Source organism: Oxyura jamaicensis, chromosome 8 (genome assembly GCF_011077185.1).
Source record: "Oxyura jamaicensis isolate SHBP4307 breed ruddy duck chromosome 8, BPBGC_Ojam_1.0, whole genome shotgun sequence".
NCBI lineage: Eukaryota > Metazoa > Chordata > Aves > Anseriformes > Anatidae > Oxyura > Oxyura jamaicensis.
In genome coordinates this window covers 7,105,407-7,121,774 of record NC_048900.1, presented here as the reverse complement: position 1 = coordinate 7,121,774, position 16,368 = coordinate 7,105,407, and the positions used below count along the sequence as shown (strand labels likewise).

General features: G+C 35.7%; 1 protein-coding gene across 2 annotated transcripts; it reads right to left on the bottom strand.

Annotated features, from left to right (window-relative positions):
- Positions 1–184: 184 nt before the first annotated feature.
- Positions 185–16,362, bottom strand: ZBTB41 (zinc finger and BTB domain containing 41). 2 transcript variants are annotated; one of them, XM_035333577.1, is made up of 11 exons: positions 16,291–16,362; positions 14,348–15,582; positions 13,130–13,337; positions 12,334–12,403; positions 9,919–10,066; positions 9,134–9,263; positions 7,591–7,686; positions 6,916–7,022; positions 5,318–5,423; positions 4,160–4,248; positions 185–3,427 (listed from the first exon to the last, which is right to left on the bottom strand). In XM_035333577.1, exons 2-11 carry the CDS (start codon positions 15,465–15,467, stop codon positions 2,784–2,786), a joined length of 2,718 nt encoding a protein of 905 aa, XP_035189468.1. In that variant the 5' UTR covers positions 15,468–15,582; positions 16,291–16,362; the 3' UTR covers positions 185–2,783. The 2 variants fall into 2 exon arrangements, with proteins under 2 accessions (XP_035189468.1, XP_035189467.1); XM_035333576.1 differs by lacking the exon at positions 16,291–16,362 and adding an exon at positions 15,686–15,927.
- Positions 16,363–16,368: the final 6 nt, after the last annotated feature.

The window sequence follows — 16,368 nt, the reverse complement described above, 5'->3', positions numbered from 1 at the left end:
AAAAAAAAAAAAAAAAAAAAAAAAAAAAAAAAAAAAAACAGACAAAAAAGCAACTATGTATCTAGTACATAAGCTTTCCTATTTTCTTTCATTGTCAACTGGCAATGATCCAGCCTGACCAGCAGGTAAAAACATGGATCTGCTATCTGCAAATAAAAGATTGCCAAAGAAATAGTAGGTAATATTTTTCAGGAATGACTAGTAATTCTGGTCACCCAAACAGCAAAGATTAGCGCTTTTTTTTTTTTCTTTTTTCTTTTCTGAAAAACAAGTCCTTTTAAAGTCGTCTTCTTGTTGGGCACCCAAAAACATGAAGCCCTCTGGAAGATATTGACCTTAACTCTTTCTGAATAATCAACTGAACGAGACAAAAAGCCACTATTCAGAATATACGTAAAAGGCACAGTCATTAAAGAATTTTAAAAAGGACATTATCAAGTAAATGTGCTCTAAGTTCTGTTTTAGTATTTCACTAGACTGCCTTGCAAAAGGACTGGACCTTACAAGAAAAAGTAGTTACCAACTACTTTAAGCCACTGTTTTATCCAAATCCTACAATACTTACTTCTATTGTAGGACAGAAAAGACAAGAAATAACAAAGGGTTAGGCTTTGTAGTCTGAGAACTGCACTGACCCCACTGATGAGTTTATTTTTAATAGTACTGTTACAGATGTTGGAAATCATGTCTCACGTCCTCATGGTAATATGGATATGATACATACATGTTAACTTGAAAACTACACATAAAACAGCAATTTTCAAGCCATGGAGTGTAAAGATGACAGAAACGGTTTTATTTTTGAAATGAGATAAAGGTGGAGTTCAAAAGCAGGAAGGATAGTACTTGATAGTGTCCTTTTGGAAGGTGGCATTCAAAGGCCTCATTATTGCTGTGTAATCGCTAGTATTCAGCTTCTTACCAGACATATTTACAGCATGTCAGTCTGAACATTCCCAAAGCACAGCTCTAAATTTTACTTTAGAGATACAAACATAGAACAGTTAAACATATGCAGTCCTGTTTCAGAAACTGAACTTTTAAAGTTTAGGACTTCTATGTGCTTCTTTGGCTAAGTCCTATTTAAATATCGATAACACTTAAAATTCTATAACTCTGCCACTATTTAACAGCTAACAGAAATCTTTGGTGTGTCAAGAATCCAATAGGGCACAAGCTTCAAAGTATGAACATTGGGACAGCTCTGGGCCCTCTCCTGCAAACCACTGAACAATGAAGTAGATGAGGATTAAAAGAATCCAACAACAAAGTATTTCAATAGTATTTAACATGTTCAGTGTTATTTAGAGTTTACAGAAATGGGATGATAAAAGAGCTTTTCACGACAGATCAGTGGTGTTCATGTCACTGGATAAATTCAATAGTTACAATAATATACATACAGTTTCCCATTTTAAAGTTTCTTTAAAATAATAATTTAAGAATAGCAGATTTCTGGGGAAAATGGAGAAAATTTTGCCTTAGAACGTAGTTCTTGTGAGGAATAATAAAGATTATAAAATGACTTCAGATACCTTCTTTGGCATAATCTTCACAAAACAAACATGGAAGTGTAATTTTTAAATTAGACTTAAAATAGCCTGATGAGCTTAAATTATATTACATTTCATGGTAAGTTACACTAGACCTGTAGTTCAAAATGGATTTTTGAACCTTATTTCTAGTAAATAAAAAAAAATAACTGAAGGCATATAACACTCTCAAGAGCTTGACTTCGGTTTATAAACACTAAAAGTGAAAAAACAAGTTTGTTAGCAACTCACAAGATATTTATAATTACTGATTATTTCTTTTTAAAATAAAAGTTGAGTGCTGTTCTAGAAATAACTGCCTTTAAATTTCTTCTTCATCACAGACAGCTTAAAAACAAGCATGCTAATGGGGGACACTAGTACAATTTATGCTCTAACAAGGATAAACCATGCCAATTGTTTATTACTGATCATAGGTTACATAACATTTCTTTCAGAGTTAGAGTGTGGAGCACACTTTAGAAGACAAATATGATTTAAAAAGCAAGAAAAAATGCATACTACAATTATATAGGACTAAAATTAGACAATAGCATTGTCTAAATCTTCCCACATAATTTGGTATTAAGAACAAGGAAGAAGTAGGATGCCTTAATTTAGGTAGCCTAATTATTCTTAGGAGGTTCTCTACAGTTCCCCCTTTTGTGTGTTAATGGAGTAACTGAATTGCTTTTCAGAATTATCTCATTCCCATATGCACTAATGTGGCTCCAGAATCTTTAAAACCAGAGATTTGAAAACCCTCCAAAAATGCCTGAGGGTTCAATCTTAATTTATATGTGAACATAATTTGAAGTTTGTGTTTTGTACCCCTGCTTGCCCTTACCACTTCTAATGAATCTGATATAGTCCTTATTCTTCCAGTATGATTTCTATTACACATGTAATATTAACTCATCATGAGATACAAAAAGGCAAATGATTTTTTAAATTAATAGCCAGATAAGTAATTATATTTTATCAGCAACCATCCTTAAAAGATATTTCAGAGCATAATTTTTAAAAGACCATCTATAAGATTTTTATAAACTCTTAAAATCACAAGAAACACTCTCTCAGTATGCATCAGTGTGCCTAAATGTTCAAATATTATGTAAACAAACCTGTTTTTCCAAAAACTATGCAGAAGACTCATGAGTCCAAATAAAATATAAAATATAAATCTTAATTGCCATATCAGCCTTCTGTTGGCTAATGGCTTAGTAAATTAGGAGGAATGTTACGCTCTGATCATGAATGTTCATTATTTGAAATATTCTGTACAGTAGGAGCTGTATCGAGCCCCAGTAAAGTTCCAAGATATGACTGGTCTCTAGGATCCAACATTTGCTCAGGCCTTACAGGATGAACAATGTTTGCAGGTTGTGGAGTAAGAGTATATTTCTCTAGAAATGACAGATCTGCTGCTCGTTGATAATCTGCCTGCTCAGGCTGCGGAGGAAGAATGCCATGTGACTGAGTCGTATGTTGTACTAGGTCAGCTTGAGGATCAGACATCTGAACTGGTACCAGAGTCACTGGCACACATACTTCTGTGGGTACATTCTGTAACAAAGTTTTGGCTTCCGACTGATATGTTTTGGACTGTTCCACATACTGTTTAGCCTCAGTTTGATAAACTTTGTCATCAGAGGTGTATTGTACTGGTAAGGAGACTAGTTTTTCCTCTGAAGAAGATGTCAATGCCTCTTCTGCAGCCTTTGTTCCATGAACATGATCAATATGATATTTCAGCTTGTCTTTTCGTTTAAATGTTGCATTGCAGTGTTGGCAATTAAAAGGTCGAGCATCTGAATGAATAACCATGTGTTTTGTTAATGTCTTCTTAATTCTAAAAGACTGATTACAGATTTGACACTTGTATGGTTTCTCACCTAGAAAGATGCAAAAGAGACTTATAGTTATTCTGAGTAACACCATCTCAGACAAACTTGCAGATAGTTGCATGGATTATGGCATAGAAACCTAATGTACAATGAGTGTACTGAAAACAAAGAGCATACATTTAGCAATAATTTAGGAAACAAGAGAGCCATCATAAGTTTAGAAATTATATCGGCAAACTCTTCTCCTTACCAACAATTACCCCAATACATGGGTTTTCCATACATGTAAAGATAATCAGATATAAACCAAATTAAAAAAACAATCTTTCAACTGTTATAGTACTGTTATTAAATAAGCTTAATTTGCACTTCATATTTTGAAAGGACAATGAATTTCTTTAACATAAAGCCAAACATATAAACATAAACCCTTCCAAATGGCTTTCAAATACTTGTTCAGATTACCAGTTGAAATGTAGTCTTCTCTGGACAACAAAACTGATTAGATCATCTAGATAAATTTGGCAAGAACATACAGCAGTAAATTAAAGGAAGAGGTATAGAGAGTATACCACAAGCCAAGGATTGCTAAGGATTCTCAGTACACTTCAACTTAAACACGTAGAAGGTAGTATTCAGGAAGGGCCAACATACACAAACAAGAACAAAAAGGCTTGCCATATCCTGCTACTCTTACCCTGAACGCTCAACCGTAATAGATTAAGTAATAGCATCAAGTTTGATGCAAAAGTATACATTCCTGTGCATTTTTTTTTTTACCTGAATGTGTCCGAAAATGCATTTCCAAACTTGATTTCCCTTTAAAAACTTTCTTACAGACTTCACACTGGTGAAATGTTGCTTTATATCTTGAAAGAAGAAAACACATTTTCGTATTTGATTTTTTTTCTAAAACAACAAACAATTAAGCTACATACACAGTCCTTTTTGAAATCTTTAACTGCAAAATAGTGGAGTATCTAAATTTCCAAATTTCCTCACTTACATTCATACTTCCTGTCATCTACGTAACAATAAGACCAATTGGATTCTTCTCTATACTAGAACTTATTCTCTGCTGGGACTGACAATTACCTTTCAAAGAGCAAATGCCACTAAAATTTATTTTCTGACCCCAAATGTATTCTTCCCCAAAACCTTTTAGATCAACATCCTCAAGGGACTTTCATTCTGGTTGAAGTATGCCATAAACTAAGTACCAAGAATAGTTTAAACTACTGGCTACCAAGAAAACAACAAAAAACAAGCATACAATAAACAGACATTGCATTGTACTTCCAACACATGCAAGTCTATAATGGCTTCTATACAATTGCTGAGTACAAACAGTTGAAGTATATTGTTTGAAAAACAATTAGGTCTCAGTATATTTGAAAATCTCTGAAAGGCTCATTTTTGGAACTTAGTAATTTAAAAACTTACTGTATTTTCATTTTATAGACATACCTAGGTTTTTCATTTTTCTTTTAATCTCCTTTCAAAACTACTAATCTACTACCAGCTTCCAAAAATAGGTAAGTGTGGGAGAGTTCTCACAATGCTTAAATGATGTCTTAATAATTGTCTTAATTAGTATGCAATGAGAGTAAGAAATACTACAACAAACCACCCACTTAGAACAACACTGAGACAGCTACTAATTGATAGAGTTCTGTAGGATTAAAATGTAATCTTTTTTCTTTTTTTAACTTTATTATGCTACAAAGAAAACATCTTGCCTAAATAGCGTAGGCAATTTTCTGACATCCATTTCAAACCAACACAATGGTATGCCTACCAAGGACTAAGCTAACAGACACGACAAACACAAAGACTACTGGTACTTTGCATGAATGCATGCATGTGCAAGTCTTAAGAAATACAGTTACAGTACAAACATGCTTTATGCAGTTAAAGAAACCTGACACCCATACTTACTTCTGCCAAACTTTTTCTCCTAGATGAACACTTTTATAGTGAACAGTGAGGTGATCTCTACGGCCAAAACATTTTCCACATTCTTCACACTGATGTGCTTTTTCACCTTTAAAGGCAAAATTCAATACACTTTGGTTAACTCTTCTAGAACTTACTAGGTGAATGTTTGATTCGGAATCATGCTATGATTTTACATCTAAGAGTTGTAATTGTAACACAGACTAGATTCACGTTTAGAAACAAAGTCCAGCCAATCAAACTCTTCTATAGCTTATGCAGTGATTATACCAAAGGATTCCCTGTTATCAAAGAACAAAATTCAAGAAGTAAGGTGGTCCTGCCAGAGTAAAGGTTTTAACCACTTGTTATTTGTGACTGTAACTGACCTCTTCATGATTCCTATGCATGAATTCATTTTAATGGGTTAAAGGACACTTCCCCAGACACCCAATGCATGAGGGGTACTAATTAATGACTTAGGAATCTATGCTTGTCTTTACAACCTGGAACATGGTAGCATTCAATAATTGAGAGGCTTATAAGAGAAGCTTATTTAAACATACCAATTATTTCCAGTTACTATTTTTTAGAACTTAAAATTGCATCATATTTTCTTTTAATTATCCTGATTTACATAGTTACCTTTTCCTTTTATGCTGCTGCTTAAAATAATCTTGATTCTTTTTTAGTCATCTTGAGATCTTCCACAAAGTGGCAGAATGTTTCTTCTCATGTAAGTAGGAGGAGTGTGGACAGTCAAAGAATGTAACTTTCTAGAGGGGGGAAAAAGCAAATAGAGTAGAAAAGAGGATTTTTTTTTTGTACTTGAGTTTTCAAAAAAGATTTCTTTATTTTATAGCAGACATTATGATTTCAAACACTAAGAAAGAAGCTGTCCTTCAAAATGAAGGCTCAGGAAGTTTAGACTCTGATCACTTTCATATTTTCATGCTGCCTAGAAAGAATTTTTCCTCCTAGAAGGTCATGTTCTCTTTGGATCCTATTCTGAAAAAGTCCCTAGTGAATCTTCGCTCTTCCTATATGTTTCATAACCTTTCCACTCTCAGTGCAACACAAAGATGTTTTTATCATTTTTTTTTCTTCCTCCTGATCATCTCCATCTGGCTGTTCTTAGGGTTGACTCCCACCACCCTCCTTTCTTCCCCCTTCCCCATACCAGAGAACTCTTTGATACTTTTACATTAAAGTGATCAGTGTACAAACTTTGACAGAGACTGTGACAGCTTCTTCTGTGTTGTAGTATTAGTGTTTCACACAATTGCTATTAAAAAAAAGAAATCTGAACTCATTAAAAAAATCCTCCTTTTTCACTTTTGCTTTTTTTTTTTTTTTTAATTTTCATTTTAAAGCAATTCACTGTTACATATTTTTGACTGTCCCTCAGCTTTCTAGGTTAACATGGAGGAAACATTTAGCATTTAAACCTTGAAAACATGTAAGAAGATTAAGCCTACTGAAGGGGACCTTAAAAACAGCGAGAGAGACAACACATACATACACAATGAAAAAAATCTGTAATTGTTTGACCTTATTTGAAATCAGTTATCGCTGAGCCTATTTTCAAAGAAAACACCTACCTGAGTGTATTTTTTTGTGTTTTGTTAGATGGTCATGCCGAATAAATGTTTTCCCACATTCTTCACATTCATATCTCTTGTCATCATGGTGGACTCTTAGATGAAGTCTGTGTTAGAATGGAGACAAGTTTACTTCCATATCACTGTTCAAGATTAGCAAATTTATAGTCATAAACATAAGCATAAAAGGCTTTTTTTCTTAACATAATCTGTATGGCAAATTCAATGCAAAATACCAGAAAATGCTTCTCATAAATCTCAGGAAATAATGTTTAGTTGAGGTTTTCTTAACTGCTTTTAAAAAGCAACAAAAGATGTACTAAACTCTCATATCTGAAATTAATTTATCATATTTTAATCCTCCACTTAATTTCCCTCTGATTAACAAAGATGCAGAAGTTTTTATGAGTGCAAGAAATTCAACTTTGATACAAAATTCTTATGGGATTCTGTCTGCGTTGAAATCACTAATACCCCTTGAATTAAAAAATGAATGATTGGTCACATATTAATATATTTTCAATATTTAATCATGTTTAACGTATTTACTAATGTTCCCAGAGTTACAATAAATCAAAACACATACATTCTGAATAATTATGTTCATTGAGTGGATATATATAAATCACCAAATAAGTGAGACACTGCAGCATTGTATATAATAAAAATCTGTACCTGTAAGAGCTACCATGACGAAAACTCTGCCCACAAATACTGCAAAGATGAGGCTTCTCTCCACTGTGAATTCTCAGATGTTCTTTCAAAGTTGTTCTGTTTAACAAAGGCAGTAAAATTTAATTTTAAGCACACAGGGTCACTGACATTAGGAAGTGACATAGGCCATCATTTTCTGCTTCTTTAGTTCTGATGGATCAAAATAACTGATGAATCCAAGTAACTGCCTCAATTTATGCAGATACGAACACATACATGTACACTCAAAGGTAGAACCACAACCTATCTACTATTTACTTAACCAGCTGGGTCTTTTAACATATCTGGGAACAAATATATTAAACATATCTGGGAACAGGTATGTTAAAGAAAACACAAATTTTGACAGTATTTTCTATGTAACAATCTCCTTGTTACTATATATATATAAGCCAAACTTTAATGTCAAAATAGAAAGAAATCCAATTCATGGAACTCAACTTAATTCTTCACAGGGCATATTTAAATATATAGAGAGCTATATATATGCACTTGTACACACATATACAAATTAAGTCTACTTTTATGATGGGGGAGAATAAATAAAGAAAAAAAATACAGTATGCATAAACCTTTTCAACAGATTCTACAAGTACAACTAACTAGAATCTTAGTCATTTATTGAAATGACTTTTGTCAAATACAAGTATCTTTTGTCCAAAGAAAAAGATAAGGATTATTGTTTCAGAACACGAATAAAAGTCACTTTTGGGAAAACTTTAAAGATATCCCTCCCTTTATAGAGCAGCACAAGACACCTGCACTGAAGCAATGTTAATTACCATTTAGAATTCATATTTTTTTCTTTATATTCCTAGAACAGAAATGGGTGTGTCTAATTTCTACAGTTTTTTTATGCTCTAGCTACCAATGGTCTGAACTGTATTTAGAAGTTTATTTTGTATTTACATGTTATTTCTATTTTATGTATACTACATTATATTTGTGGAAAAAATAGTATAGAATTTATTAGCAAACATTTAGAACTTCCATTGTTCAAAATGTTAGGTTAACAGTATTCTAAATTCAAAGCAGCAGCACCATCTTCCATTCAGAGAAGCAGCAAAGTGTTCTTCCATCTTTCATGAAACTATGTTTGTAAAAGTCCAATTCCTTCTTAGTCATTCTCACTCACCAGTGTTCCTCATATCCCTATCTTCAACAGTGCATTTACCAAAACATCTACAGCAGGAAGCTCTTTCTCAAATAAATGCAACATGTTCTGGCACAACACATGAACCCCAACTAGACTGAATTAGAGGTAGGACATTTTTATTATAATTCTGCCTCATAACTAATTACTTACAGTTGTTACTCTTGCATTTAAAGGTCCTTCAAAAAAATACGTTACCTGTGGCTCTGACACTACTTTTTGATACACTAGCCCTCTGAATTTTTTTCCTGTATGTTAAAAACTCAAAGCTAAAACATACTCAGAATCAAACAAAACATGCTAAGTATTTCTCTGCTATACTGAAGTTTAAACTGTCGTGAAATTTCTTACCGTTCCCTAACAGACTTTCCACAGATGAAACACGTCCATTTTCTCTTTCCTCCATGAGTACATTCTATATGGCGCTTCAGATTTCCTGTATCATTAAATTGGCGGCCACAAATGTCACAGGGAAAAGGCCCTACAAGGAAACAGATATGCACGGACTATCAGTCAAACCAAATAAGCCACACAAATTACTGACCTGTGGAAAAAAAAACGATCAATTTACAAAACAAATAAATGAACAAAAACCTTTGTCTAACAAACGATAAACGTTTAGTACAGTCAGTATACTTTAATTTCCTTCACCTTCTCCTTAATTTCTAATGCCAGGTATTTTGTCAAGTGTCATGACTGCAAAACAAAAATTTTGCATTAGTAGTCAAAATATTTAAGCCCACTTAGACTGTTCCAAAAAACGAATGTTCATTACTTTTAACAACCTATTCCCTAGTTCCTAAGTACCAGAAATACTTGGTAGTAAGGAAAAGGTCCTTGGAAAACTTCAGGTAGAATTTGACTTTACAGTTGAGAACAATTTATACATAACAGTTTTAAAATGAAACTACATGTAATTTCTTCCCTCCCAATTTTTCATTTATGTAGATCTGATACAGTGCCTCAAAAAGACAGCTGAAGAGAAAATTACAAAAAAAAAAGTCCAAAAGAAAGTCCAAAAGAGAAGGAAGAGTAGGAGCGTATTAAGTAAAAACCAAACTGATCAGGACATACAATGGCAGGGGAAGGTTTTACTTTAAATCTATTGTTTACATGTCAGAAGGAGGTTTCTATACCGAGATGGAATTTTTCTTGATGTTTCAATCTTGCAAATCGGGATTTAAAGTGCTCTTCGCAGTAGGTACACTTGAAGGGTTTATCCTGAGAATGAAGTATCATATGCTCTTCTAAATGAGGTCTGCGAGTGAAGGACTTCTTACATATCTAAAATGATAACAAAATATGTCAAAGATACTTCAGTTATGAACACGTATTTTTATTTATAAACTTTAAAAGTTTAGTTCACCTGCTCACTGCAGAAATATAAAATTAAAATTATATGCACTCCTCAAAGCCATACTTCATCCAAACTTGTAAGGCCTTACAGTCAACATCAGAAAAACCTGTGTTCTACATATACCCTAATGGATTGTACTATGTAAATTACAATGCAGATACATGGCAGCTTAAATCAAATTAACTACTGGCACCTGCTGTGAACAGCCACATGTTCTACCCTCCCTTCTTTCTGCTGACTCCAACACTTAACAGACTCTTTTCCCAGAGTGTTTCAAAATAGCAACTCAAGAGAAAATAAACCATCAAAAGCAGGCCATTTTAGATCGGTTTTAAATGCTGAAGTAGGCCTGTGGGACAGGGTGAGGCACTAGAATAGGTTGCCCAGAGAAGCTGTGGATGCCCCATCCCGGGATGTGTTCAGGGCCAGGTTGGATTGGGCCTTGGCCAACCTGATCTGGTGGGTGGCATCCTTGCTTACGGCCAGGAGGGTTGGAACCAGATGGATGATCTTGGTCTCTTCTGACCCCATTGCCATTGTTTATGACAACAGCTGATTTTAGCCTTACCCAACTTCCATTATGTTATATTGTGCGATCAATTTTTGAGAGCATACCTGAGTAACACTTTTAGCCTCAGAAAATCCAATGCAACAGCTTTATTTGTTAAAAAAATATTAATGTTAAATGCAAGCGTAAGAACATCCCATAGCTGTGAAAAGCGTAATAGCCTTCTTGCTCTTTATTGTCAATGCCCAACTGCTTCTGTGCATTTGTTCATATTCCTCAAGGATTAAAATCCTAAAGTATAGGCAGCAATTCCTGATGTTCTCACATGGATTACAGAATAAACCAACAAGCTAAAGAAATCGTGGAACTTATATCTGTGACACCTCAGCCCTCAGAACATGTTAAACAACCTGAAAACCAAGTCACAACTTCTAAGACTTCGGAACTTTCTCTAACTGCAGTAAGTCAAAATTCTACCTCTACTTTCCAATTCTCTAAGTCCATTTTCCAAGCACATGAAGAAGGTGCAAGAGCAGCAGCCTACTTTTTAAAAAATTTACTTAACGTTAACTTAAAATTTTCAAGTAAGAACAAATAAGAAACCCCATACATTAGAGTTTACCACATCTGCTAAGAGCGTATTCCGAGAAAGGAACATCAATGGTGCATGATTAATTCCTGCTCTTAAAGTGTTTCTTACTTAGTAGCAAATGGAATCTGTAATATGTTCATTCAACATAACTTCTGGAAGCTAACAGAAGTTGACCAACTACGCAGTAACTCCAACCATGGTGCAATCACCAGCAGAATGAACACCACTAATTCCTGCAGGTGATATCTCCCAGCTTCCTCATGCATGTTCATAAACCGAAGCTCATAAACAAAGCAAGACTAATAATTACATCATGTTATAGCACCTAATGTTTCACAATGCAATGCAACAGACTTAGGTCTGTAACAAATGTTAGACATATAGGGGCATATAGCAGTTAGCATAAACAAAAGAGCTGCCTTGAAAAAAAAAGTATATTGGTTGTATTAACAACCACGACAATTAAAAAAAAAAAAAACATTTTAAACCTTAAAACATTATTTGGCAGCAGACTGATAATGAATGGGAGTTCTACACACTTCTTTTTACAGTAGATGTAATTTCACACATAGGTCTCTCCTGGGAAAAATGAGGAAAGGATTCTACAATTTTACATCTAGAAAAAGAATTAGTACAAATTTACAACTCTGTTGACACATGTGTGCAGCTAGATGAGAAAATGTCCTATATTTAACATACATTTTCAATGCCTTCCTAAAACATATACTTTATGGTCATTCTTTGAAGTGTGTAATTAATAGAAGAGCAACTACTCTGTTTTTAAAGTATTCTTAACACTCAGTTAGGACACTCACTGGAAATGGGTAAATTTTAATAAAAATAATAGCTAATCACACAAAATGATAGGGCCTTCAAAATATTTCAGAATTCAACTTGGTACTATTTAGTCACAATCTGTACCTAAAAATTAGATTCAGCCTTTAAATCCATGCATAAAAATGAAATTTATTGTATAACTTACAAAGCTTACTGAGATTTCATAGAAACTCATACGTTATTTTCACTTAAGTATTCAGGTCACAAAACAACATAGTATCTATATAAAAAAATAAAAGTACTGAAGTAATACTTACATCACATTTCCAACCTTCACTCTTTGTCTTTTTAATAGAAAGAAATTCTTGTACATTCTCTGGATGAAATCTACAAGAAAGACAGAGGCTGAAAGTACTCCTCATTTTCTGTGAAGAACACTCAAATACTATATACCCATTTCTCAATTTTGTGTGTCACGAAAGTTGATCATCAAAACAACAGAACGAAACACTGATAATTAAACAATTCTAAAGGCACAAGTAACTGAAAAGCAATGTTGACTATAGACTCCTGTAGAACCTCATACGAAAGTTGCTAAGACAAAGGACAGTTTCAACTATAATGCTTTACAGATATTTACAAAGAAAGAGAGAAAAGTGATATGTAAATACTAATACCTTATAATTACAACTGTCATAGACAATTAATTCACCTAAATCTACAGAGAAATGGTTTATCTATTATCATCAACAGTACAGCCTTAGCATCTAAAACCAAAGATCTTTCATTCTTCCCTCAAATGAAAAAAACATAGGTAATTATTAAGACTGTTGTGTTCTGATCGACTGCAATAGCTAATGTGAGCATTCTAAAACTGACAGCAAAAACCTGTGGCAGAACTACTACAGAACTGCTCTGCAACTGCTATTTAGTCAACTTCCATATTCTCTATATGGCAAGCTAGTTCATACTGCTAATCGCTAGGTCCTTTGAAAAGATACTTACTTAAATCCAGTAATAGAAATAAAGCAAAAACATGCTCTTTGCATACATATATTTATCGTATGCAAAAACGGTTCTTTAGAAATGTAAGTCAAACTTGCTCATACTTGCCTCTTTACATGTTTTGCTAAAGTCTTCTTGCTCGCATGCAGCTTATTGCAGTAAGGACATTTGTGTTCCTTTTTATGAAAGTCTGTATCACTAGAGTGTTTCTTTCTGTGCACTGTCAGGTTGGATTTTGTTGAATAGCGCTGATGACATATATCACATTCAAAAGGCTTCTCACCCGTGTGTACACGTGTATGGCTCTCATATTTGCCTATACAACAGAAAAAAAAATCTGTTAGTATACACTGTAACAGATTATCACCTATGATATGCATGTTTGGGGTTTCATTCTGTAATCTCTCTCTCAATGTCATCAAGGGCTGGGTGCCTTCCACGTGGATCTTCAGATTTTTACTGGCTTACAGCACTGAGAGCTGCATGGTGAACTGTAGAACGTGGCTAACACTACATACAAGACTGCTGATAAACTCAACTAATTAATGTTTATAAAGTATATTTAAAATGAAAATAGGTACATAAAAACTAAACCAATTCATAACTACATTTTAATATTATAATAAAGTTCTTTTGTGAAAATCAGGAAAGCAAAACAGTTCTGAGGGTCATGTCAAAGAACTTTTTGAACAAGAGCAAACTAAACACACTGTTTTAAGTAGGAACTAACACACGCACCATCAACTTTATCCCATTTTTTTAACTTTTATATTTCAAAATGATAAAAGACGCAATGCAGCTATTAAAATTAAAAAAAAAAAAAAAATCCTAATACTATAAGGAACTGTTTTTTTCCCAGTATATGTGACCTAAAGAGTGTTACCACCTTATATGATCATAATTCAACTTTGTAATAACTTTACAGTAATAAATTAACAGCCTCATTACTTGAGGTTAACTTAGCTGAAAATACTGTATAGGTTTCACACTTCATGCAACTTATCTTTTAATGTCTTGCTACACTTCTCTCCCTCTTCAAAGCTGCTTGCATATAGCATGCTAACAACTAAAATTCAGAGCAGTGAATGAAAAAAAAAAATAGCATTTGCGGATTTTTCAATTAATGCCCTCAGTTCATTTCCTGAAATTGGCTGGCATCACAAATAACAGTATGTTTTTAAAAGTTAGCAGACGACTAGATACACAGGACAATCCAGAAATTCTGACCCTCACATTCAGAAAGAGAAACTATCACCTCAGTTTATTTCCCATACAAATATCACCACCGTATGGTAAAAAGGAAAGAACTACCTAACTTGCTCTTACCTATTCGATCAAATTTTTTGTCACACTTGGGACATTGCAGTAGTTTTTTGCTACTGCTTTGAATGACAACTGGAGCTAAGCCTTCAGGAATATTTCCCACTGAATCAACTGTCTCAGAACCCTCTTCAGTATCATGTTCCTTTTCACTTTGCTCTTCAGTGTCTGAATCTTCACCTGACATTTCTTCCTCCTGTCCTTCTTCATCAACATTGCTTTCACTTCCACTGTCTTCAAATTCACTTCTATCAGATATTTCCTTGTCAGAACTAACTTTTTCCAAATTGCTGTCAGATGCATCACCACTTTCACTGTCACTGTTATCAAATTTAGCTGGACATTTGCGGTTTCTCGTAGATCGTCTCGTAGAAAAGCCTGCTTTCTCAACCATTTTTAACCCATGTTTTCTTTCCAGCGAAAGGGATCTGTGGGCTCTAGCCAAATGATTTTCTAAAGACTTCTTATAACAGAAATTTCGACCACAAAAAGTGCACTGATGACTATTTAACAGTTTACCAGTCAGTTCATTGAGTGTTTCTACTGGTGTAGGTACATCAGTAACCACATCAGACTGTATGCTAGAAACACTTTCATTATTTAGTAACTTCACTGCATCTATAATATCCAAAAATTTTGCTGCTTCCAGCACCAGTGGAATTTCATTTTTATACACAAAGAACTCGGAGGTGTACAGAAACTCAAGCAAGTGCTGAAAGACAGAATGAGTTACATGATCTAGTGTGACAACATCGGTGCTTGGATTTTTGCTCAAACAGGCATGAAAATAACTACTCCCAACAGCTACTACAACTTTGTGAGCACTAAATTCTTTTCCTTCTACAATGATGAGCAAATCGCAAAATGATGGACGCTTCTGTCTATCGTCATTCAAATATTTAAGTAGATTTTTGTTATACTGTAAGGAGCTCAGTAACTTCCTTTGTTCCGACGATGGTGAAAGTTCTTGGGAAGATTCGAGCTGATCTGCAGCGGCTATTTCTGCAGACTTTGAGACAATTTCTTGAGCACAGTCTACTACAAGAATCTGATCTGAAGTATCTTTCTCATGGCCAAGATGAACCTTTTCATTTAGATTTGCAGCGAGCCGTCTCCTTTTCTTCATTGCAGAAGTGCGACTTTAAAATCAGGAGCTTCATAGGTGATCGAATAAAATTCTCGTGAGGACTCGCTTCTGCTCCAGACCTCCTTGAGAAAACACTGAACAGTAATTTCATAATCTACAAAAGAACGATGACAATAACGGCATTTAGCACTTCACTGTATTTTTTTCTGGGTTGGGTGCTTTTTGCATGCCACTTCAGTTTTATCTTTGCTGCATACCTTAAGCATGTACTGAACTTCTAAAATCACATCGCTTCCCACTCCAGGCCACCACGTAACCTACGAGCAAGGGAACAGCCGCCAACTATTATTAGCTCTAAAGCGGCGACCGAGGCTGCTTTTGGTCTCCTCCCCGCCGCGAACAGTGTAGGGAACAGGGCGCGATGGGCGTACGCTACATACAGCACCCCGAGAAGCTTCGCCTTGCCTTTCGCTCCCCGGGGGCTTCCCCTTGGGCCTTCCAGGCCGGCAGGGCTGCGGAGAGCAGCGGGGGGCTGTGGGGGCCGGGCCGGCCCAGCCCGCTCCCCGCGCCTGTCACCGCCCCATGTCAAGCCGGCGGCGGGCTCCCCGCCTCCCTCCGCCCCGGCGGACACCGGGGCCTTTGTTCCCGTTCCAACAAACCCGCGGCGGAGTCCGGGCTCGGCCCAGAGGGGCCCTCCCCGCTCCTCAGCACCGAGCCTGGGGGCAAAGAGGGCGCCTGGGGCCCGCCGCTATTACCGGGACGGCCGCGAGGCCCCGCCGAGCGAGGCACAAAATGGCCGCGCCCTCCCCTCCCCCCCGGGCGCGCTCCCCTCGCGGGGCGGCTTCGCGCCGCCCCAACGCACCTGCGCGGCGCCGGGCGCTCCCCGGGCCCGCTGGGCCGCTGCAGGCCGCTGCGCCCCGCGCCCCCGCGGCCGCTTCCG

Coding starts and splice junctions, on each gene's coding strand:
- ZBTB41 (XM_035333577.1), bottom strand. CDS start 15,467: ATGAAGAAAAGGAGACGGCTCGCTGCAAATCTAAATGAAAAGGTTCAT. Junction 13,338..14,347: donor CAAAAAATTTGATCGAATAG/GTAAGAGCAAGT, acceptor TCTGTTGTATAG/GCAAATATGAGAGCCATACA. Junction 7,687..9,133: donor GGAAAGTCTGTTAGGGAACG/GTAAGAAATTTC, acceptor TTTGTTAAACAG/AACAACTTTGAAAGAACATC.